Genomic DNA, 25,336 nt, shown 5'->3' with positions numbered 1-25,336 from the left:
CCCACAACTCATTTCCGTCAAGCTACTGATCAAGCCACAAGGACTCCGTGGTTGTTAATGTCATGGTGCAATCTTTTAAAAAATTTCCCCAAATAACGGCAAGAGCAAGAGCCACAGAGGACATCGTCTACCTCCTGGCTACACTCCCGAGGCCCTGGTACCCTGGAACAAATCTCCAGTGCTGTACTTTCTGCTGAGCAGGCTCCCACTAGAAGCCGTTCAGAGACGCCTCCGCCCCCAGCAGAGCGCCCAGCCTAAGAACCGGGACCCGGCCAAGAAAGGAGGCAGAGCAGGGAGCTGCTCTCTGCCCAAATGCACCAGAGAGAGAACAGGACGTACAAAAAGGGTTTTTATTAAATGAAAGAATCTGTCTGGTGGGTCAAATATGAAATCGATATACAAAAACTCTACATCAGATCTCTCAAAGAAGCACAAGGCCACCCAGGAAAAGGGGGGTCCTCTCATCACGACGCCCTCGGCGGGAGCAGGGCAGCCCCAACTCCGGGCCTCCGAGGCTGGCTGGGGCTCAGGCCGGTGACCGCGGTGTTCTGCACGCAGCGTGCTGCTCTGTCCTGCTTGGCCTTTGGCGTTCTGACAGCTCCGGTGGTGAAGCACTAGACACCAGGCTCCTATACCCGGTCACCCAGTCTCCTCGGGTCCCCCAAACCCACCCTACTGTGTGACAGAAGCCACCAACTCCAGTTGCACAACAACGCGGCTCTGCTGAGCTCTTTGGCATAGCACACCAGCTCCCCGCAGCACTCCGTCACATAAAAAAGTAGACTTTCCTATAGTAAAACTTCTTAAAAACACCTATTTCTGCAAAATAATGTGTTTCTGTATGCAGAGCTCTGCAAAATATATGTCTCTCTGGAGAAGGGACCTGAGTGGGGCTGGGCTGGGGCGGGGCGGCCCCGGTCACATCAGCTCATTCAGCTCTGCCTCGAGTGCCGCTGCCATCTCGTCTGCCTCGGAGCTGCTGCCCTCCTCGTCCTCATTGCTGGACTCCTTGCTGGACTCACTGGCAGCGTCCTCCTCATTCAGCTTTCTCTTGTGGCCTCTGAAGAGAAGGGGGAGCAGAACTGTGGTGAGACACAGGCGATGGGCAGGTATGCAGCCGGTGCTGCCTGTCTACAGTCTGCACTTGCACATGCGAGGGATAGCCAACTCCACGGTCAGCAACGCGTACAGCCACAGACCGAGGCACCCACTCCATGGCTGAGGCGCTTGGGTATCCACATGGGATCAGCCATGGGCTGGGCCTGCGTCTGGAGATATGTGTGAGAAGAGGACCCGAGCCTCAGACACCTGTCAGGACAGCTGACTCTCAGGCTGGGACTTTGTACCTCCCCAAAGGGACTTTAGACAGCAGTGGGCAGAGGACCATAGGCTCCTGGGCCTGGCTGTGCAGGGCAGCCCCTGACAAGGGGATCTGGGACAGCTCCCAGGCTGCAGGGGGAGGAGGTGTCTGAGCAGGAGCTAGGTGGCATTGCTTGTCAGGGTGAACAAGAGAAAAGAGCCCCTCGTCACAGCACGCTGCGCCAGGCAGGGCTGACTATTCCCCACCCACACAGGGATGCAAACCCCTACCCACGGCCCACAGCTCAGCTGGCAGTCTGGGGTCAGCATGAATGAGAGCGGCATGTCCACAGGCACCACCAGAGGAAAGCCCCCTACCACAGGGCAGCATAGCTGCCCGCTCTGGGCCAGCAGCACAGGAGGCTGACACCATACCCAGCGCCTTTCCCCAAGTCTCACCTCCTGGGGCAGCTGCTAAAACCACCCCCGACGAGTGCCTAAGGCATCAGCAGCACCAGGGGACAGCAGGGCCATCAGGGGGTGGTTTTATTTTAACTGAGCACTGCAGATCAACCCTGTTCAGTAGAACTTGCAGATGACACCCAAGATATTTCCTAGGCAGTGGTCCCTGAAGAGCCAGCCCGAGCCGTGGACAGACACCCTTTTACCACAGTCCTGCAGGCTCTGGGGCCCCAGCTACGTGCACCATGATTTCACCCCATGATGAGGGGGTCTCCTGCAGGCACTGTGCTCTGGCCTCCCTGAGAGGCGCTGCAGCCAAGGAACGCGCCACACAGCACATACAGCGGAGCCCCTGCAAGACCTGGAAAATGTTTTACTTCATTTCAAACAGAGATGCCATCTGCTTTTGGTTTCATGCCCCATAACAGGATCAGTGAAACCAGAGAGCACTCCTTTCCAACTCCTGGCTGAAAGGGCGAGATCCCCGCATCTGGGAGGCACAGAACCTGCTGCTGATGGGGGAACAGGCCCAGCACAGCGAGCTCACTCCTGCACACAGAGGGCCCGCCAGTGGCCCAGTCCCACAGGGCACTCCCTGCCTCTGGTCTCAGGTTCTAAAGCCATCCTGAATCCTCAGTGCAAAGTGAAACAGCAACTGCAGTGTAACCCCACCTGTCTGAGGAGCCAGAGGGTGGACAGGGAAGGTCCCTGCACCGCTGGCCTGAGAAGTCCAAGTGCAGCTGGCATAGCTGAGCCACCTGTCCCTGAATGCCCACTGTGCCACTCCTGGCTTCACAGGCGGAGCGGCTGGGCAGTCTGCCCAAGACCCTGTGGCAAGCACCAGAGCTGGGACCAGAGCTTGCCCACTCCGCCCCTGCAGAGGCCTCCCGAGAGCACTCACTGCAGTAAAGCCCAGGCCCTTCCTGTTGCTGTCCACTGCAGGGACACGGTGGATGGGGGAGCCCTCCCTGGACTCTATAGGCCTTGGTCTCCCCGCGGCCTGGGTCACTGCCTCCTGCGGGCCTCAGTGGAAGGCACGTGGAGTTCCTCTGCTGACAGTTGAGGGCCACAGCCAGAGCCACCACAGGTGGCACAGCAGACCACGGTGCTGGCATCTCACGGCCCCCGGTGCTCCCCTTCCCCACTTAGCACCCAGAAGAGGACAGTGTGGCTTTTGTGGGCAGGGCTGTGGGCACTCCACACCCTCTGCACACAGGACATCCTGAAGGGGACATGGCTACCAAGAAACGTGGCAAAGACCCACGTTCCCAAGAGGCCATGCTCTCAATGCCAGTGTGAGGAACGCCATTGGAGGGACAGCCTCTGTGGACACCAGGCCTCTCCCAACAGCAGCTGTGAGGGTGCTCCAAACACTACTGTCCACAGCAGAATGCAACTCCTGGCCCCCCGCTGCCGCCGGCTCCACTGCCCTCGCTGGCCTGCAGCCACCTCCCACAACTGACCTGGGGCCGCGGGTGCCCGCCGTGCTCCGGTCGCTGGACGAGGCTGGTCCCAGCGGTGGGCCCCTCTGGGCGCTGGGGGCCTTGGGCTCCCGGGGCCGTGCTGCACCCTCACGCTCCTCACCCTGCTCCTCTGGCCTCCTCTTCTCACTGTCGCTGTCGTCACTGCCTTCCCCGAGGATGTCATCAACCTGCCAATGGCTCGGAGTCAGGACCTGCGCGAGCTACCCCGACAGAGCAGGGACATCCAGCCTGCGAGAGCAGGGGAGACCCTGGCCACACACCAGGGGATGACGGCTTCCCGCAGGTCCTGGAGTCCGGGAGCATGTGAGTAGCTCGTGAGGGATGCCGGGTCAGAGAGGTGCAGCACCCTGAGCCGGCTTCCCAGGGCAGCTCAGCTGGGGCCTGGGGTGCAGCCGCCTGGCCGTCTGCTCTGCTCACCTGCTTTCTCCCCCCCACCCCAAGTCTGGGATGTGCCAGAGCAGTGGCAAGGAGGGGCAGACCCTGCCGACTCTGACAGGGCCAAGAGGAACAGCAGGAAATGCAGAGGAGGGGTGCCGGAGGAGGGAGAGATGGGGAGGGACCGTGATTCAAGGACCCTTGCTCAGTCTGATGCCTGGAGCGGCCGTATGGCTGCCCTGCTGCAGGTAAGCACAGAACCGGGCCTAGCCGTGGCATGCGGGCCCCAGGGTCGAGGCGTGCACCCTCAGGGTGGAAAGAGGACTGGAAAGACAGGTGGGTGCACAGGGCAGAGAGGCCGGTGTTCAGCTGCCTACCAGGGGAGTTTACCTCCAGCATGGACCCTGGGGCAGAGGGTCCTGTGCACAGGAAGCTGTCAGTGTGCCAGCAATGCCAGCCCCGAGGGGTGACCTACTGTGTGCAGAGGACGTGCTCCCTGAGCTCCACTTCCCAGCCTGGAAGCAGTGACTCAAAAAATGGGGTTGTGCTAAGTTGCTGAATCTGTGGTCACCTGTGTGCCACATGGACACCTGACATGGGGCCAGCATGGGTTTTTAAGTGGACATTTTTACCAACAGAAAATACTTCAAAGGCCAAAGAGGAACTTTAATGATGTACGGGGAAAAAAACCCCCAAACTTGAGGCATGAGAAAGTGCCTTCGGCAGGATTTAAGACCATGCAAACGCTAGTTAGCCGTAGGCAGCATGTCCGGGCCAGAAATGGCTTGGGTAAATCACACTGAGACTCACTGAAGAGCCCTCTACTTAGGAGTGTGGCCAGATGTTTTATAAAACAAAATAGAACCTTGATTTCTTTTTTGCATATGGATTTTCGTATTTCAGAAATCTTAAACTAAAACTTTCAAAACGTAAATATTCAGAACCCAAAGAGTGATCACAGCATTCTTGTAAGATATTTATCAATAAAAGAAAACTTAGAACGGAGTCAACACCTGATCTAAGAAGGAAGCCGTGACTGCCCAGGGAACCATTCACCTTGGGGCTCAGCATTCAAAGCGGTTAAAAGCCTCTATGCCTGGACGGCTGACAGGAGACTGTTCTGGGGGACTATGGCTGGGCAGTATCAATCAGACCGTGGCGTAGGAAACAGCGCTTTGTCAGTAACAGGTTCTTGAACACCACCCGTGGCTGTGTCCCGTGGTTCTGAACCTCAGCTTCCAACCTGGACACCACAGAGCCATGGGCGGGGCTGGTTCCAGTCACTGGGTAGATTCTGACCTGCCAGTGACTCAAGAGTCTTAGAGACGCCTGCAGTGTCAACAGTGCCCACGGCACGGGGAGGACCCTGAGCAGGAAGATGACAAGCTGCTCTGACATCTTCTGGCCTCAGGAGACACTTAGCCGCCTCCCTTCTCTCCCTGGGGACTCCAGGACACAATGCCAGCTGCCACCGTTGCGCAGAGATCCCCGTGGTCAGTCTTTCCGCCGAGCCTGTCCTTGCTCCTTGAGGACGGACGACTCAGGTGGTTGAGGGAAGTCCACTGCTGACCTTCAGCAACTCTGCTATGCCTGGTATATTTCACCTCTGTGGCCCCTGCATCTGGGTTGAGACCTGCTGTCTGACCTTTCACCTCAGGAGGGTCTGCCCCCAGGAAGGGTGGACCTGTGAGCTCTGCACAGTTTTGGCCGGGTCATCTCAGAGCTGCCGTGGCAGCACACTCCCCAGCATTCCTTGCACAGCACTGACTGCCCAATGGACAGGCTTCACCGCTCCGTGGTCTCTGAATGCCAGTGTGGTCTCTTGGAGGGCTAGGCCACAGTGGCCTGGGTCAGTCTCAGGGCCACAAGTTCTCTGCCATGCTCTTGGGATTGTACCTCAGAGCCAGCACGAGGGGACCCTGCCCAGGTTTCCCAAGATGACCCAGAGCACTACAGGTGCTGTCCAAGTGTCCACTCTTCTCTGATCACAGGATACCCCTTGGGCTCTGCTGGCCAGAAAGAAGCTCCCTGAGTTTCAGGTTCCTGTGTGGCGTGTAGCTGGCTGTACAGCTGTGACTGGGGGCTGGCCTTGGGGCAGAGCCAGGAAGAGAGACAGAACCAACCCCCAACCGAAAACAGGAGCCCCCAGCCCACCTGTAGTGGTTCCCAGTGTTGGCCCTGCAGCTTTGAGCATTTGCTGTGCAGGGTGGGGCTGGGAAACACAGGAGGAAAAGCCAGGAGACCCACATCCCAATGGGATCCTGAGCAGACCCCTCCATCCATCTGCCTCGGGACTCGGGCCAGCGAGGAAGCACCCCGCTCTAGTGTTTTCCTGTGATCACCAAATGCCTGCTTTAGGGGTGGCACTGCTGACCTTTGGTCATGTGGGGTGAACACTCAGTTACCTGGCCCCACTAGAGAATTTTACATGATGCAGAATGGCCAGCTGTATGGTCATGTGCCAAAGTGGACCGCGGTCAGTTCTGAGCTGCTGCCTGCTCCTCCACACAGAGACTCCCCAGCAGCCTCAGACCTGACAAACATGGAATTGGGGTGTGCTTGGCTGGGAAAGAAGGAGAAGGCTGGCAGGGGCAGCCGGCGAACACAGGCCGGGCAGCACCTAGATGCCACCAGGGCAGTAGGTCCTGGGCCCTGGTGCCATGCCTGGTCTGACCTGCTTCTCCACGGCTCCCCCAGGCTCTGGGGAGTTATCTGAAGGCTAAAGACCGAAGCAACCTGGGAGTCAGGGAGCTCCAGATACCCCCGACCTGGGCTCTAGGGACTGGATCTGAGGTCTGTTAGGCCTGTAGGTGGCTGTCATCCACCGGTCAATCGACGGGCTGATACTCAGGACCTTCTGGAGGTGGAGGGTAAGATGGTGACTTCCTTCTGGCCCCATGGGCCCTCTCTATCTGTGCCCAAAGGGATGCAGACGCCGTTCCCAGAGAGAGCTGCCTGGGTGAGGGCAGAGGAGCCAGGTGAGCTGACTCTTTAACTTTTCAGAAAGAGTGAACAGTGTACATGGAGAAATTCAGCACTCAGAGGACCAAGTGCCGTTACGGTGACAGAAAGCTGGGTTACTGGTGAGGCTCCATCCTGGACTTCACCTCCTGCACTTTCTGCTACAGTTGAAAGTAAGCACAACCCATTTTCCTCCTTCAGTGCCCCTTTGTACTTCCTGACAGCAGCGTGGGGCGCAGGTGGATGCTTCAGCCAGACCACGTGGCAGGACAGTGGGGCCAGGACAGGGCCATTCACCAGCACGCGCCCAGCACGCAGCCTACCCCAACACTTGGCAGGCTGGCAGCTTCCACGGGGCCGGCCTGTGACCCCAGGAGGGGCGTGCTGGCATGATGCTGGGCTGGTCTCAAGGGGAGCCAGGGGAAGGTGAAGGCCGACCACGCCTTCTTTCTAGTTCAGCTCTACTTCCGACCCAGGCAACCCCCTGTACCTCGGCTCTAGCTCACAGTGGGTCTGGAGTCCTGCCAGGAAGCAGGTGAACTGACTCTGTGCAGGCTGCTGAGGCCTGCTCGGGGTCCAGGACACAACCAGAAACTGCCTCAGAGTCACTGTGCTGCCCACGGCAACCCGGGGCTCAAGGGGGTCCTCAACTTCCAGCAGCTGGTCCCTGCTTGCCCAGCAGGGCGTCCTGGCACAGGGTTTCAGGGTGCTGAGTGTCACCCCGGCTCTGCCCACGGGTGCCAGAGGCACCTGCCCCTCACCTTGGTGATGGGAAGTCTCTCCAGACAAGGCCACAAGGTCTGGGGTGGGGGTGAAGTGGGCTGGGACCATGGCCAGCGCCCAGGCCTGGCTGTCTGGGGTGCAGCTGGGGGGCACCGTTGTGCCAGGAAGCTCAGGATGATGACAGGCACACCTGTGCACACCTGGGAGAGCACCGGCTGCAGCCCCCGCACAGCCGCTCACCTCCTTGTCCATGCTCTCCAGGTCCTCCCTGCACAGCGTGTACAGCGGCATGGTCTCCGACATGCTGGGCTGCCGCTTCCTCCTAGCAGGGCTGGGCCGCTCTCCGTCCCGCACGTCAGGCAGCTCTTCACCAAACATCTGCGGCTGCTGTGGCTGGACGGCTCTGAAAGGAGTGTCACAGTGCTGTGTGAGGAAGGCAGCTGGTGGCACCAGGGGGCACACACGCAGTGTCGTGCTCAGTACACTGGGCACTGCTCCTGGGCTAGGCCCCGTGGCTCACGTTTACCTTGCACCAGCAAAGTGCCCTGCCACAGGGCTCGGCCTGGCCCGGCTCACGGGAGGAGGGACAGCTTCCCAGCAACCACCAGGAGGTGCCACTGAGTGCAAGTGAAGCCCCAGAGCCCGAAGACACAGCAGAAAGCAGGTGGAGAAAAGGGCATTTACATCCCACCAGGCGAGGAAAGACCTCCGTACCATGGTGAATCACGAGTGGGCCAAGGGGTGGAACCACCGAGTCACAGACAGTGGCGCCAGATCACCAGGCCCCTGCTTCAGGGGTGCGTCTGCTCAGCCCCCCAGCCCCAGGCTCTCCTGCTGAGATCCGCCCACGGGAAGCTGCTGCTCTCCCGGCTGATGCACTTCTGCCCGGAGGTGTCACTCCCCCGAACTCCTTTCTAGGCACGCTCATGACTCTCAGAACGTAAGGCAGACCCCAGGAAAAACGGCAGCACCATCTCTCCTGCTAGTCGTCGCTTCTCCCAGGCTGGGCCATGCGCCCCAGGCTGGTCAGTACCAACACCAGGGCCTAGGCAGTGAGGCCCACTCACAGCCACAAGGCTAGGAGCACCAAACACGGGTGTGAGGACCAGGCTTCTGTCTGCAGGTCTGAGGAGTGCGACCTCGGCCTCAACAGAAGCTGGACTCCAGGTCGCTGTCCTCCTCACTGTGCTGAAAGACGTGTGACTGGGCTTCACCTGCAGGGACACCACCACTGTCCACTGCCCCAGAGACGAACACGCACAGAGCTCAGAAGCAGCGGCTTTCTTTTTACTAAAAATAAACGTATCATGATGCCATTTAGAAAAGTTGTTTTAATTAAAAATGAAATGTAAGAACAAGAATGTCTATGGGACAGTTGGAAGAGTGCTGATCTTCAGGTCAGAGGGGCTGAGGCCACGTGTGGACGCATGGCCACCCAGGTAAACTGTCCTGGTGCAGTTGCAGCGTGTGCAAGACGGGAAAACCATGCCCCTCCTTGACCCGAAGACACAACACAGATCAGCTACCAAACCACGGCCTCCTGGGCCTCCTGGGGCCCTTGCCCAATTCTCCCTCTCTCCCCAGCAGCACCTCTGGGGCAGGACAGATTTGTGTATTTCTACCTAAATGCTAAGCCAAAGTGATTCACAAAAGGGTAAAACATGTCACTCTGATAACATTTCTTCTTGACTTCGGCATATTTGGTGTTTTCGTTATGTTAACATGATGGTTTGGTGTTACTTTAAAAATCAGTATTTAAAGTTGTTTAGAAAATAACTACTCCACCACAGCCAAATACTGCAAGGACCCCAACACCCCTGGGTTGGGGCTCAGAGAAGGCAGAGCAGGGACACAGGAGCCCAGCGTCCACCCCACCTGGGGGAGGAAGCAAGGCCCTTCCCACTCCGTCTGCAGTGTCAGAGGCAGCCCAGGGAAAGTTAGGGCTCATCCCCCATGTTAACAGGGACCCCCACAGCTGTCTCCCAGTGACAGAGGCACCCCACCCCACCTTGGGCGTCAGCAGGCGGGCCTGACGTCCACCCCTGCAAGAACAGGTGCTGCCTCCACTTCTACTTCCACCACGGAGTTGGCATCAGTGAGATGGCGGATTCTATAACCCTCATCCCCTGACGTGACGGGAAGCCTCAGGACCCAATCAGAGTCATCTGTCCTTCAAGAACAGCACAGTGTGCAACTCATGGAAACTACAATCAACAGAGGCCAACTCCAGGATGACACAGTTGTCTGACAAAGATTCTAACCATCCATGATGAACATGCTTCCTCAAGTCATCACAAATACACCTGAGCTAAATGGAAAAATGCAGAGCCTCAGCAAAAATAAGTAAATAAATAGAACGAAAAGAGATCCCCAAACCAAACAATGTGATGAAAACAACAACAAAAAGCAAAGGATGGGCATGACAGCAAAATGGGGGTGACAGAAGAAAACTGTCAGGGGGTTTAGCTTCTAACAGAATCACCTCTCTGAAAAACAAAGCAAACAGACCAAAGAGGAAAAGGGAATGCAGTTCTGAGATGACACGAGGTAACACTGACTCAGAGTCCTGGTGGAGGCAGAGTTGACCCACAGAAAAGTGGGAAATAGCCCTAATTTGGCAAAAGAAGAGCATCTGAGAGCACCCACCCCCAAACACAACACAACACACATCCCACTGAACTTCCAGGTACAGAGAAACCTGAACAGCAAAAGACGTGAAGAGCACCGGCTGCCCATTCCACCACAGAGGCAAGGAGGGATGAGACGCTCCAGGGCACTGCAAAGAACAGCCTAACTTGAAAATGTCTGAGAAAAGAAGCTCGGGAAGCTTTTGATGAGGAGAAACCGAGGGTCTGTGGGGAGCCACTCCGAATGACTGCATCTTGCATCCTGGAGCGGAGAGGATTTTACTGTCACCACATCTCGGAGTGACCTGGGCATTGCCCTGGTCCCAGAAGTTCGAGGACGCATCTTCAGACATAGGTGTGTTGCCCGTGAACTGAGCTACTCTCACCTGTTCCTGTGATATTACCCTGTGCCCTGTTTGGGGTAGAATGTTCCATGGAAACCCCTGTATGTGTCCCCCGCTCTTGCTCTGCCCTTGGGTATGGCCTTCCTACATGTCAGTCAACCCGCTGATAGCAGGCATCACAAAACTAGACTCAAGCCCCTGAAACCTGACCCCCTGCCTTGTCTAAATGGCTTCTCCTCAATAAAAGGGTTCAGCACGGGCTCTCTTTCTGCAGACCCTTAAGTCCGAGGAGCCATCACAGGACACAAAGGAAAAGGTATCTCTGTTTCTCGTGTGTTAATTTTGTGCAGCCCAGTTCCCCTGCAGTGACCCAGTGGTTTAGTCATGAGGAACGTGACAAAGGTCCCTGTGGCGAGCCGCTTCTGCGGACTGTGGTCGCCATTACAAGATGGCGCTGGCCTTGTGGTGGTCTGTGATAAACAACTCCTTCTTTGGGAGAGTTGGCACATGGTTCTTTGACACCCTACGAGAAAGCTCCACGTGGCAGCTTCGCATTGGGTGTTTGGATACTTTATTAAGGCTGGGAGGGACTTCTGGGAGATTAGAAGGACTCGGAGATTAGAAGAACTCTCGAGAGCTTGAATAAACAGCTGTAAGAAGATTCCCGGTGTTGCGTCTTCCTTGCGGGCAAGGGGGTCGCGACAAGTGGTGCCGAAACCCGGGAAAATCAAAACTTGCAAGTCGTCAGAGGTGGTGCACTGAACAGTCCCGGTAAGTGGGACCCCACAGTCCCCGTGGGTGGGACCCGACAGTCCCCGTGGGTGGGACACGACAGTCCCGGTGGGCGGGACCTGATAGTCCCGGTTAGTGGGACCCGCAATCAAAGCGGAGTCAGCTCCTCTACAAAGACAGAGAGAGCCTCATATTTTATTGCAGCTGCACTGTGTACTTTTCTTCTGTTTCTGTGTACTTTCGTTTTGTCCTCTGTATCTGTTCTGTTGCTGTGTCATGGGTGTCACATCTTCAAGCCCGCTTCTTCTGGCACTAGACGGCCTGTTACGTTCCAAAGGCCTGAAAGTGAAACATAGTATCTTACAGAGATTTTTGCAGAAAGTAGATGTTGCTGCACCGTGGTTTGCATATTCGGGCAGCCTTACTATGCCTTGTTGGGATAAATTGGGCAAGGATCTTGACTTTGCTTGTGAGCAGGGCATATTGGAGGGTGGGGTGATTCCCCTTTGGAAGATAGTCCGTAGTTGCCTCACAGATGGCAGATGTCATGACGCACTTGCTGAAGGACAGGAGGTTTTAGAAAAGTTACATGAGGAGAAATCGGAGACAGCAGGCAGTGCGATATCTCAGGAGGATGGGAGTGTGCGGAGCGTGAAACAGGGGAGGAGACGATTATCTCTGACAAAAGGTGAGGTATCTCGGGAGGATGGGAGCGTGCGGAGCGAGAAGCAGGGGAGGAAACGCTTGTATCCAGATCTCAGTGCGCTGCGCACACCCCCATGTGGAAGCGGGTCAGAAGAAGAGGAGGATGAGGAGGAGGAGCTTGGGAGGCTGTCTCGCCAGCTAGGGAGTTTAGCTGCTGGAGAAGGGAACGAAGATAGACCGGGGCTCAAGAAATGTGATCCTCCGGACCCACCGCCGTATGGTGGGGGTGTTTCGGGGAGGGCTTTCCATGCTCAAACATGGAAGGCTGTTAACGCTGAGATGGGTCTTGCTTATCCAGTTTTTCAGGATGAGAATAGGGGAAGATTTTCGGAGCCTTTAGATTTCAAAATTGTGAAGACCCTGGCAGAGTCTGTACGCACTTATGGGGTGGATGCCGCCTTCACATTAACTCAGGTGGAGAGTCTGTCTAGATTCTGTATGACTCCCTCTGATTGGGCTAGCCTTGTTCGGGCTTGTGTTTCTCCGGGCAAGTATTTGGACTGGAGAGCATTTATGCTAGAGGGCACAATAGAGCAGGCCGCCCAAAACCATACAACAGGACATCCTCATTGGGATAAGGACATGCTTTTGGGACAAGGTAGATTTGCTAATCAACAGACAGGATTCCCTCCTGAGGTATATGATCAAATTAATAACATTTACATTCGGACATGGAAGTCACTTCCAAATAAAGGAGAAATGTCTGGTAATTTGACCAAGATTTTACAAGGCCCTACAGAACCCTTTTCAGATTTCGTAGCAAGGATGGTGGATGCTGCTGGAAAGATTTTTGGGGATCCTGATAGAGCCATGCCCCTTGTTAAACAATTGGTCTTTGAGCAATGCACCAAGGAATGTAAAGCAGCAATCGCTCCTTATAAGAACAAAGGCATAGAAGTATGGATGAAAGTGTGTAGAGAGATTGGAGGGCCTTTAACTAATGCAGGTCTTGCAGCTGCTGTCCTTCGGATTGCAAAAGGGGGCAATCCTGCCGCCAGAACATGCTTCCATTGTGGTCAACCCGGTCATATCAGACGTGAGTGTCCCAAAAATGTCAATTTTACTGGACCTCCTCACGGTGGCCCTTCCACTGGCCTTCGATCACCGGGATTGTGTCCAAGGTGCAAAAGGGGGAAGCATTGGGCAAAAGAGTGTACATCAGTGAGGGACATCCATGGACAGCTTATTTCAGCTGGGCCAAAAAACGGCCGACGGGGCCCCCGACCCCAGGGCCCGCAAATATATGGGGCAGTGGAGAATGTCACACCCGAACCCGAGACATGGCCATCTCTACGCCATCCCATGAAACGCGGAGAGCCACTACAGGTGCCGCGGGATTGGACCTCTGTTCCACCTCCAGACTCGTGTTAACACCTAAGATGGGAGTCCAATTGGTGGAAACTGAGTTCAAAGGGCCTCTACCACCTGGCACTGTAGGTTTGCTAATTGGACGTGCATCTTCCATTTTGCAAGGTCTTCATGTTTTCCCTGGAGTCATAAGTCCTGATACTGTAGGGATAGTAAAGGTTATGGTGGAAGCTCCAAAAGGCATTGTGTCCATCTCCCCAGGAGATCGGATTGCTCAATTACTGGTTTTGCCTAGTTTACATGATCATTTCCCTGCAGACTCAAAGTCACGGACAGGGAATGAAATTGGTACCACCGGAGGAAATTGTGCTTATTTGTCACTAGATATGAGTAATCGCCCTACTTTGGAATTAAACATAAAAGGTAAATCAATTGTGGGCTTACTTGATACAGGTGCAGATCGTAACATCATTACACTTAAGGACTGGTCTAAGGGATGGCCAGTGCAGACTTCTGATCAATCTCTGAGAGGACTTGGATATGCCCAGGCTCCTCAGGTTAGCTGTAGACATCTTTCCTGGAAGGACCCGGAAGGACATCATGGTACTTTTCAGCCTTATGTACTTAATTTACCTATCTCTTTATGGGGCCGTGACCTGATGAAAGACATGGAGTTCACTCTTAGTAATGACTATTCCCCAGTGTCCCAACAAATTATGCACAATATGGGGTATAGGCCAGGTTTAGGACCAGGAAAACATTTACAGGGACGTAAACATCCTGTACAAGGTCATCAAAAACTTGACAAATTTGGTCTGGGTTTTTCCTAGGGGCCGCTGAGGCTCAAATACCCATAACATGGCTCACCGAGGAGCCTGTTTGGGTGCCTCAGTGGCCTCTTCCCTCGGTTAAACTGGCAACAGCCCATGCTCTAGTTAAAAAACAACTTGACTTAAGTCACATCCAACCCTCTACTTCTCCATGGAATACTCCCATATTTGTCATTAGGAAAAAATCAGGGAAGTAACGCCTACTGCATGATCTACGAGCGGTTAATGCTCAAATACAACCTATGGGGCCCATTCAGAGAGGGCTGCCTCTACTCTCTTCTGTTCCTCAAGGCTGACACATTATTGTTATTGACATTAAAGACTGTTTCTTTTCTATTCCTTTACATCCTAAAGACTCACAACGTTTTGCCTTTACCCTTCCCTCGTGTAACCACGAGGAACCAGATCAAAGGTTTGAGTGAATAGTGTTGCCGCAGGAAATGGCTAATAGTCCCACAATGTGTCAGATGTATGTAGGGAAGACACTTGTGCCTCTCAGACAAAAGTACTCCTCCATCAAGATCATTCATTATATGGATGATATATTATTGGCTGCTAAATCAGAACAAACAGTTCATGAGGCCTATGACGACCTCGTGAAGTTGTTAGCACAATGTGGACTACATATAACACCTAAAAAGGTTCAAACAGGAGATTCTATTAAGTATTTGGGAACAACAATTGGGTATGACAAATTACAACCACAAAAAATCACCATACAAACTCAAGATCTTCAAACTCTAAATGATTTTCAAAAACTACTGGGAGATATTAATTGGATACGAAGATATTTACATATTTCTAATGTTGTACTACAGCCTTTGTATACTACTCTTAAAGGTAATCCAGATCTTACTTCCCCTCGTAGCCTCACCAAAGAGGCTAGAGCGGCCCTTATGACAGTAGAAAAAACTATACAACATGCCACTTTATACAGGCTCCAGAGTGATAAACCTTTTCAATTATGTGTGCTTGCCACTATGCGACAACCTACTAGAGTACTATGACAAGATGGACCTTTGCTATGGATACACCCACATGTATCCCCAGGAAAATCCTTAGAATATTATCCTGATGCTGTTGCAGCATTAGCACTTAAAGGGATTCAACAAAGCATTCAATTTTTCGGACAATCACCTTCTTCTCTTATTATACCCTATACTAAAGCTCAACTTAATGTTTTGTGTGCTACTCTAGATAACTGGGCTATTCTATGTTGTTCGTTTCAAGGGGATATTGATAATCATTACCCTTCTCATCCGTTACTCCATTTTGTTAAGGAACATCCTATTATTTTCCCTAAAGTAACTTCATCCAGTCCAATTCCGGGGGCTATTAATATTTTTACTGATGGTTCCAAGTCTGGAATGGGAGCTTATGTCATTAATGATTCTCCCCCTGTCCAACATCAATTTGCTCCTGGAAATCCACAATGGGTAGAACTGCAAATTGTTATTGAGGTGTTTAAACAGTGTTCTTTTCCTTTTAATCTCATTTCGGACTCCATCTATGTGGTGCAAGCACTAAAAATCCTAGAGGCTGTGGGAGCTATTAGTGATGCCCGTAATGTATCTGCTTACTTTAATCAGCTTCGACGGCTTATCTGTAGCCGCACTGCTCCCTTTTATCCAATGCACATCCAGGCTCACACCTCTCTCCCTGGTCCATTATCACAGGGTAATGCCTGTGCGGACTCAGCCACTCGAGGTCAGTTGATCTGTTTGGCTTCCTCCTTAGAAGAGGCTAAATTGTTTCACCAAAATTTCCATGTTAATGCTTTAACACTGCGCAGGCGTTTTTCCATTTCTAGAGCAGATGCTCGGCAGATAGTATTGCACTGTCCCCATTGTGTCACATTTCTTCATCCCCCTACTTATGGAGTGAACCCACGGGGGTTGAAGCCACTGGTTGTCTGACAAATGGATGTGACACATATACCTGACTTTGGTAACCTCAAGTATGTCCATGTTTCTGTTGATACGTACTCTGGAGTTATTCATGCTTCTGCGTTATCAGGAGAAAAGACACGTAATGTCATCACTCATTGCCTGGAAGCCTGGGCGGCGTGGGGTGCGCCCACGTCCCTTAAGACTGACAATGGACCTACTTATACTGACAGACAATTCACGTCCTTTTGTTCTACTATGGGAGTGCAACTTACTCATGGTCTGCCTTACAATCCTCAAGGACAAGACATTGTTGAGCGTGCTCATCGCACCTTAAAAAAAACTTTACAAAAACAAAAAGGGGGAATAGGAGCTGGACATACTCCTAAAGAATGCTTGTCCTTAGCTCTCTTTACTATTAATTTTTTGAATTTGGATATTCATGGTCGCTCTGCGGCCGATAGACATGTGTTCCCTCAGCCCTCTGTGATTGGCTATGTTAAGTGGAAAGATGTTCTTACGGGCCAATGGAACGGCCCCGACCCCGTGCTGACATGGGCACGAGGATCCGTATGTGTTTTTCCCCAGGATCGCACGGAACCATTGTGGGTCCCTGAACGCCTGACAAGAAGAGTCCTGACGCCAGCTACTCAGCAACAAGAATTACCACAGCAATCCCGTGATGAGGATCCTCATTCTGCTGAGTGCTCTGGCTCTGGTGCTGATGCCGATGACACAGACGACACCAATGCAATGGTGGGCGGTGGCACGGGCTTGGCCAATGCCGATGCCGGTTCACGGTAATTCCAGTGTCCTTCCCACTCTTTTCTCTACCTCGTGTGAGATGTCTGCGCCCTGTGCCTCTCCTAGAGGGGACGTGGAACGCATTTACAATCAATCTCAAGTTAATCTCACAGGAGTGTTTTGTCTTAGCCTTGGGAACGCTCATTGTATCCGTCTTAAGACCAAGAATTTGACTAACTGGGACAATCCATTGCAGTCCAGTCAAGTCTCAGGGAGCATTCTCAGTACTGTATTGGGCCAAGTAGTCTCAGGGGAACAATCAGGCTCAGGAACCTCCGTAAATAGCTCTGCTTTAACCATAACTACCTTGGCTAGTATCTCCGAGGTACTAATTCCAATGCCCCCATATTCTAGTGGACTTCCTTATGCCACTCATTTTAAGGCTTCTCCTTACTGTACCCCTAATCTTGGTTTCCCCCCAACATTCACGCCTTGTCAGGATTATTCTTGGGAGAAACGTCAAGTTGCTAAAGGTTTCTCCCTTTCCCCCTCTCTTAAGAGGTATGTTTATGACTTTAGCAACAGTGCCAACTCCTCTACAGGAGTGGGTTGGTCCTGGTTTCAATGGCTGATTTCCAACACAAAGGGGGCTTCAGCTGATATTTCTGCACTGGCTCAATTGCTGGGAGCCACAAGTTGGTTGGCTAATGTTTTTGGCACTGTTTACGAGAGTGAGCGAGGTAGTAGACTCACATCTGTTTCGTTCAACTCTCTGTTGGATAATGCCACATTGCCCCCTGCAGCGGTTTGTGTTCAATCTCCATTCTTACTCCTTTTGGCTAATGACACCTCGTCAGAAATGCTGGATTGTTTTAATGTTAATTGTTTCTTATCTGAATGTTGGGATGGTTCTTCGGCTGTAGCAGTGGTTATGAAAATTCCAACCTTTGTTCCAATCCCAGTTATTGCGGACCCTGATAAATTCCCCATTGTTGAGCTACTTAGAGTCCGCAGGGATTTTGGAATCACAGCTGCTATAGTGACAGCCGTGGCGGTATCTGCTGCTGCAGCGGTCGCGGCCGGAGTGGCCATGGCCAATCAAGTGCAGACTGCTGCCTCCGTTAATCAAGTTGTTCAACAAACTTCTATGATACTTGAGTCCCAAAATGCAATTAATCAACATATTTTGTCAGGGATCTTAGCTGCCAACCAAAGAATAGATTTACTCCAAGCTCAGGTAGAAGAATTGGCTGATTTGGTGCTTTTGGGCTGTGTTGATCAACGTGCACATTTATGCATAACCTCTGTCAGATTTAATGATTCCAGGAATGCCTCCCGTATCATCGGAGAATACTTGGCCGGAAATTGGTCCATGGCAGCGGAAGACATGATCCAGTCTCAACTAACCCAGATAGCTGTCTTGAATAGTACCCACGTTGATCCCATAACGTTGGGTCAATTCACTGATTGGATATCTTCTGCCTTTTCCTTTTTTAAAGAGTGGGTGGGGGTAGACATTTTTGGCGCAATGTGTTGCTTCGGTATGGTTCTCTGCTTGTGGTTTCTCTGCCGCCTTAAGGCCCGCAATGCTCGCGATAAAGCTATGATTATACAAGCACTTGCAGCTTTAGAAACTGGCAACTCACCTCAAGTTTGGCTTGCACAAATTAAACAGTAAACCTTTGACATGGTCGTTGCACCCCAAGTTTTACGGACATTGCACTGGGAACGACATGTCCTTCCTTGTTATTCTCCTAGTGTTGGAAAGCCCTTGCACTCTGCCGGCTTTACTGCCATTGCACACAGATGGGTTTCCACGCTAGTACTTTTCTATCGCTCTATGACCCGTGCCTTTCTTTTAGGGTGTTGCCAACTTGTTTGTCGTTGTATTTCTATACAGCCACAGTTCAGCCTCAGAGACCTAATCATGACTGGCTGAGTAGATACCATTAAACGCCTTGGCAACAACGAGCTGATCTTGTAGTACCCAGAGACGGGCAACTTTCACGCTTGCACTGCAACCTAAGACAGGGGAATGGGGCCTCCCCAAAGACGGGTAAGCAATGTAAGGGCAGTGAACGACCTAAGACAGGGGCTACTTGATTCCCTTTGACGTGCTATAAACAGAAGGAAAAAACTGCTGGCAGTGGATTCCCCCCGGCCCCCAGGGCTTGGATCCAGCCCTGATTTGTATACACGTCAAGGAGGCCAGCTCACAGGGCCTTAACAGCTTTGTGGTGTCTGTTTTCATATTCAGCCAATAACGGTCATGTGGGAACGTCCTGACCTGCTTGGGTCTGATGAGGTTCCTGGTTGAAGGCTTCGTATGAGTAATGGCGATTCACCTCTACTCTTGCCTGTTTTGTTTTTAGTAAACGAAAGGGGGAACTGTGGCGAGCCGCTTCTGCGGACTGTGGTCGCCATTACAAGATGGCGCTGGCCTTGTGGTGGTCTGTGATAAACAACTCCTTCTTTGGGAGAGTTGGCACATGGTTCTTTGACACCCTACGAGAAAGCTCCACGTGGCAGCTTCGCATTGGGTGTTTGGATACTTTATTAAGGCTGGGAGGGACTTCTGGGAGATTAGAAGGACTCGGAGATTAGAAGAACTCTCGAGAGCTTGAATAAACAGCTGTAAGAAGATTCCCGGTGTTGCGTCTTCCTTGCGGGCAAGGGGGTCGCGACAGGTCCCCATGGTGGACCTGGCCGTGGGAGTGTGAGGGAGCCCTGAGGGGCACAGGAAGGGTGAGGAGACCCTCATGGGACCCTCTGTGTGGCAGGGTGCAAGGGCACAGACTGCCTCACGGAAGTTCTGAGTCACTTCTGACGGATCAAGCCCAGAGCTGGGCTGGGGCTCCATGGCAGAGCGCTTGCTTAGCGGGTGAGGCCGTGGGTTTGGTTCTCAGCACCACACATGAATAAAATAATTAAAACAAAGGTCCAACAATTATTGAAAACTATATTTTAGGGCTGGGGATGTGGCTCAAGCGGTAGCGCGCTCGCCTGGCATGCGTGCGGCCCGGGATCGATCCTCAGCACCACATACCAACAAAGATGTTGTGTCTGCCGAGAACTAAAAAATAAATATTAAAAATTCTCTCTCTCTCTCTCTCTCCTCTCTCTCTCTCTTTAAAAAAAATAAAATAAAACTATATTTTTAAAAAAAGAAAAATGGGAAAGAAGACAGGGAAGGAACGGAAGAGAGCCACACAAGAGGCGGAGCCGACACCTGGTCCCTCAAAGGCCCATGACATCAGACTCTCCAGGAGAACAAGCAGAACAGGGCAGAGTGACACACGACACTGACACTCTCCAGGAGAACCAGCACAACAGGGCAGAGTGACACACGACATCGACACTCTCCAGGAGAACCAGCACAACAGGGCAGAGTGACACACGACATCGACACTCTCCAGGAGAACCAGCAGAACAGGGCAGAGTGACACACGACATCGTCACTCTCCAGGAGAACCAGCACAACAGGGCAGTGACGACACACAGGTGTTGGGAAGCAGGAGGGGACACACCTGGACAACACTGCAGGGAACAGGTGCCCCTCAACCTGTGTCCTTCCAGACACAGCTGCCGTAGCCCTGCCTAGTGCGAAGCAGGTGACCTGCAGAGCGTCCCCCCAAGGAACCCAGGTGGTTTCCCTAGAGACTGCCACCACGTACACCCAGGCAGTCTTCTCCTGTCACCGGGCGAGTCACGCTCCCCACCAAGGACACCACCACCCCGACCCAGGGAGCAGGGCTGTGTCCATCCTTAAAACCAATCAATATACTCCCCCATGCAGTAACAGACTGCAGAACTGCAAAACCACACGGTCACAAAATCCAGAACCCACCAGTGACGGAACTCACAGGAGGGGCCTTGCCCAACCCAAGGGAGAGCACCTGCAAACACCCGCAGCTCCACCACTCTAAGTCCAGTCGCCGCCCTGGACTGAGGGGAAGGTCAGGTTCCACAGGACAAGGGGACAGACAGACTGGAGACACGCTGCAGGTCCACACCAACTCCAGGGCGGCATCAGGCAGGCCAAGGAAGGGGAGCTGCATGCCACTGAGTGAGGTGGAGCAACAGCTCCCCGCCTGAACAAAGTCTGACCGGGATAGATGTAGCCAGGTGCCGGCCATGCCTGTCGTCCTAGCAGCTCAGAACGGCCAGCAGAGGACACTGTTGGGACCTAGGGCTTGGCTAGGCCAACAGACAGCAGGGAAAGCGTAACTCAGGAGGGGAAAGCTGGAGAGGCAGGACCCCATCAAAACCCAAAGACCCCGTGGGGAGGACCAGGCAGCGCAGGACGGAGAAGACGACGGGCATGTGCACAGCTCTGCAGGGAAGCAGCAAGAGCCGCCAGGGAAAGGGCAGGCCTCGGCGTCCCTGCAGCCAGCAGGTGGGCAGGAGTGCCCAGCCTCTCCCAGGGCACACTTGTGAGGTGCCACACAGCCCACCCCTGCATGGCAGAGCAGCGCCAGACCTTAGCTGCACGGGGAACAACAGATATTCTGGGCACAGCTCAGGTACCCCCAGAGGGCTGGCAGTGACTGGGTACTGACCAGGAGGCACTGTCCAGGTAGCCACACCCACTGACCTCCAGGGGAACCGGCAAGTGAAAGCCCAGACCCCAGGGCACATGGCTCCGGGCCCGGTTTTTGACAACCTTCTTCAAGGGGCTGAACTCCAGGGCTGGATGAGGCAGGGCAGTGCCAGGGGCAGCTGGGGAGCTGGGGGCCCTGCAGGGCAGCAGGAAGGTGTAGGTGCTGTCGGGGACTGTGTTCCTGCCATGTCCTGTGGGTGCCGCCTGCTCCAGGGTTCTGGAGGATGCTGTCACTGGAGCTGGCCAAGGGCATTAGGACTCTCTGCATGACATTTCTTCCACTGCATGCAATGTGAAAGCCTTCAAAATAAAAGGCGCGACCACACAAACACACGTGCTCAGCTGTGCAGTCTCAGTGTGTCTGGCAGGAAGCCCCTCTGGTGTGCGGTCCAGAGGTCCTGCAGCATGGCTTCCTCCCAGGGCCCAGGGAGCCAGGGAGCTGGTGTGGGCTGAGCTGACTGCATCCACCACAGCACTCCCGCCCACCTGCTGGCTGCAGGGACGCAGAGGCCTGCCCTTTCCCTGGCGGCTCTTGCTGCTTCCCTGCAGAGCTCTGCACATGCCCGTCGTCTTCTCTGTCTGTCCTGCGCTGCCTCGTCCTCTCCACAGGGTCTTTGGCAGGAAAGGTTTTGATTCAGATGAGGTCCTGCACCTCACACCCACCCATCTGAGTCTCCAGGAGAGCCAGTTACCCAGCCCAGAGCCACAAACATCACGAAGAATCAGGAAAAACTCACAGTTCCCCAGCCTTGGGTGAGAACGTGCTCAGAGGACAGCCTACCATGGGTACCACCGGAGCCCTGTCACAATGGGCGCACCCAGGGTTCTAGACCCAACAACAGTGGCCGTCATTCTAGGGTGGGGGAGGGTGGCCCCCTGCAGAACTGCGGCAGGCACACAGGTGCCTCTGGGGAGGTGGGGAAGGTGCAGGCTGTGGGGGCATAAGCAGCAGTGGGTGGCTGGGGTGGGGTGACGGCTCCCGTTGCCAAGGGCGGGGGCAGTTACTGGGCCTCCGTGGAGGGTCCGACTATACTGTGGAGAGGGAGCACAGCAGGTGTGGGACCCACAGTGCAGAGAGTAGCCAGCACACACATCTGCTCCGCCTGCGAGACTCGGCAGGTCCAGTGTCAAAAGAACAGGGAGGCTCCAGTTTGATTGAGGGGACGCTGCCAGGTGCTGCCAGGAGGCAACATGCTGATACCCTCACCCACAGAGAGAAGGCCCAGCCCAACCACCCGGGTCACGGGGGGCGTGCCAGAGGGTGGCTGTGCCCAACCACCCGGGTCATGGGGGGGCGTGGCCAGAGGGTGGCTGTACCCATGCCGCAGCTCCTGTGGTACCCCGTGCTGTGAGGCACCAGGAGGGGACGAAGGGCCATTTGGTCACGTCTGGAAACAGCTCTCAACAATCAACGCTGACGTGTGCCACCTGCACACAAAGGCTGCTTCCTGTAGGTCTCGGTGTTGACAGACGGCGTGACTGACTGAGCAACAGGCTGTCTGCTCCTCTGTGGTGAGTGGGACCGCCCACATCACTGTCTCTCCTGCACCTAAAAAGGCTGGTGATGACGAACAGCACGAGCACCTTGGGGTCAGTTCCCTTCTCCAGGTAGAGCTGTGGCTGGGCCCTGCTGGGGACAGGCACGGAGGACACTGCTCCTGCAGCATTACCAGCCATTCCAGGGACAAAGACATGCTCTGCTCTATTCAGCTTACCATACGCAAATTATTCTTAGTCACAACGACTTCTTCCCACTTCCCTTAGAATCCCTGTCTACTGAGACACACGCTTCAGGCAAGGCTGAACGAAGGAGAAACAATTGCACCTGATCTTTAAACATACCCTGTGGTTACTAAACAACGGCTTTTATGCTTAAGAAACCCTAAGTGCGAAGCTGTGATCTTCTTTCCCGTGGCATGAGGAGCCCATTCGGAACAGGCAGGCTCCCGTCTGCATCTGCAAGTGTGAGTTCTGTGGCTGCTTTAAACCCGTGACTTCATCTTAACACTGGAGTGGAGGCCTGAATTTCATAGGCACCCACTCAGGGCACCGCTCTTCCCTGCCCAAGCACTTCCCTTTGGGCAGGGTCCCTGGAGAGCAGCCCCCAGCAGGGCCCTGCACCACCTACCACGGAGACATCAGGACCTGGGGCCAGGTCCCACAGTGCCACAGGTATGTGCCAGTCCTGGCTGTTGACACAGAACCCACGCTGGAGTACGCAGAGGGTAAGTGGCAGCTCCAGGATGGAGCTGGCCACCAGAAAGACCAGGTCTGCTAATCCAGCCTGACCTGCGACCTCTGGAGGGGGTGGCTGTGGATGGAGCTAATCGCCAAGAGCCAGTGCTTCCGCGGCCACAGATGCACAACCTCCATAAAACCCAGGCCCAGAGCACATCGGGGTGGTGCACGCCGATCCCCAGTGCTCACGACCCACGGGGCAGGGTCCACAGCCCTCTCCACAGGCTCTCCTGAGGAGCTGCCTTGTGAATTTCCTACCTCGCGGCTTATTCACGGACCCTTCTGCCTGACTGAACGTGTGGCTCCTGGTCACTGAAGGAGCCACTCCTTGTGCGGCAGTCCCACCAGGCGGGAGGTCTGTGGTTCACTGGGCTCCTCCTCTGTGCCCTCCTCACTGCTTTCACGGCCTAACCCCTACCATGAATCTCCTGAGCCCGGGAAGGCACTGCCACCGGCTCAGCGAGGCCACACCACGTGGACGAGCGCAGCCCTGCGGCCGGGAGCTGCTCTCCAGCGCCTTCGGCGGCACCGAGTGAAAGCTGCTCCTCAGGCCAGAACCCCAAACGCTCCCCACAGAGAAAGCCTGGCTCCAGTGCTCCAGCTAGGGCATGGCTCCTGGGGTGGGAGCATGGCTCAGAGGGCACCTGCTGCAGTAACACTGCCAGAGCGTCCCCGACGCGGAACCCACTTCACGCAGCAAGTCTGAGCCTAGAGCCTTGCCACAGGAAGCAGAGTGTGTGACCACGACCCTTGCGGTCAGTGACCACAAGTGACCACGCTCCGTCACTGGGAGGAACCAGCATGTAAGCAGCAGCTGACGCTTTCAGGCATAAAAATGTGTCCCCAGGTGGCGCTAGGCCTGTCCACATCCAGAAGGCAGGAGAGCCACCTGCAGCCATCCTGCACCAGACCCTGGCTGGGTCGTCTTTCTGGCTGTGTTGTCTCAGCACACCTTAGCAATGAAGGGTCACTGAGGCCACTTTGGGAAACGTTCCGCCTGCTTCAGATCACCAGGACCCACACGCAGAGTGTGTGAAAACAGGCAGGTGGCCGGGGACAACAGGCCTGCAAGGCTAGGCCTGGAGGGCATCAGAGAGAGCCAGCACCACCCCACAGGGCTGTCCGGGTGCACCTGACACACGTGAAGGACCACGAGGAGGTGCAGGGCTTATGAAGGGTGCTCTAGAGGACCCATCACAAGTTTCTCTGCTTGCTGTTTTGGAACCCAAGAGGGGGCACAGAAATGAACAGAAGAGCCTCAGTGCCCACCAACTGAGTTGCTCCCCTCAGCCCAGGAGCCACCACACACTGAACTCAACCTTCAGCATCCCTGCCCACACGGTAGGTAGCTGACCCATCACCTAACGGGGTGGACGCTTACAACCCAGACAGCCTCAGGCGCCGCGCTTACCTGAAGGAGGACGACTCCCCGTGGACAGGCAGGGAGCCGGCGGGTGCTGGTGTCGGGCCCTGGGCACCTGTCCTGATCAGCTTCCCTGTGTTGGAGTCATAGATCCGGACCTCGGGGCCAGGCTGGGCCTTGGGGTGAACGGGCGTGGGGTGGAACAAGGCTGCTGGAAGCATGCTGTGCCTGTCAGGAAAGGCTGTAGGGCTGTTCTCCCTGTGGAGGGCAGGAGCAGGGCCCTTAGAATAGCCAGGCCCACGTGGGGCACAGGGACATAGGGCACGATGGGCATGATGCAGGGACAGACCAGGGGGACAGCATGCAGGACCACCAATGTCCACTGCCCAGGCACATGGTTCCCAAAGCCTCTGGCTCCCGGTTGGGTTCCTTGATGGAGGATGTGCAAGAGCAGCCCCTGTGTGCTGTGGAGACCTAGGCTTTCCTCACCAGCACAGTGGGGCTGCCTGGGGAGTGGCCCCTCGCGGGGCCGAGGGCACTCTGCCTCTGTGGCCAGCAGCAGGCACGCTCACACACGAGTGGCTCCCCGGGAGACACGAAGACAGCCTCTGCACCGACCCTTTCTGCCCGGCCCTGCCCGGCCTTCCTTTGGTCC

General features: G+C 54.5%; 1 protein-coding gene across 2 annotated transcripts in view; it reads right to left on the bottom strand.

The window, feature by feature from the left end:
* Positions 1 to 855: 855 nt before the first annotated feature.
* Positions 856 to 25,336, bottom strand: part of CTDP1 (CTD phosphatase subunit 1) — a 51,511-nt gene continuing 27,030 nt past the window's right edge. For both annotated transcript variants that reach the window (XM_081262656.1, XM_081262657.1), the window contains exons 10-13: positions 24,730 to 24,939; positions 7,545 to 7,707; positions 3,225 to 3,412; positions 856 to 1,060 (exon numbers count right to left, since the gene is read on the bottom strand). In XM_081262656.1, coding sequence (XP_081118782.1) covers positions 919 to 1,060; positions 3,225 to 3,412; positions 7,545 to 7,707; positions 24,730 to 24,939 — 703 coding nt within the window. In that variant the 3' untranslated portion in view covers positions 856 to 918. The remainder of the gene's footprint in view (positions 1,061 to 3,224; positions 3,413 to 7,544; positions 7,708 to 24,729; positions 24,940 to 25,336) is intronic.

The sequence above is a fragment of the Spermophilus citellus genome (genome assembly GCF_964194105.1).
Source record: "Spermophilus citellus genome assembly, chromosome: 12".
Taxonomy (NCBI): domain Eukaryota; kingdom Metazoa; phylum Chordata; class Mammalia; order Rodentia; family Sciuridae; genus Spermophilus; species Spermophilus citellus.
This window is presented reverse-complemented; position numbering and strand designations above follow the sequence as displayed.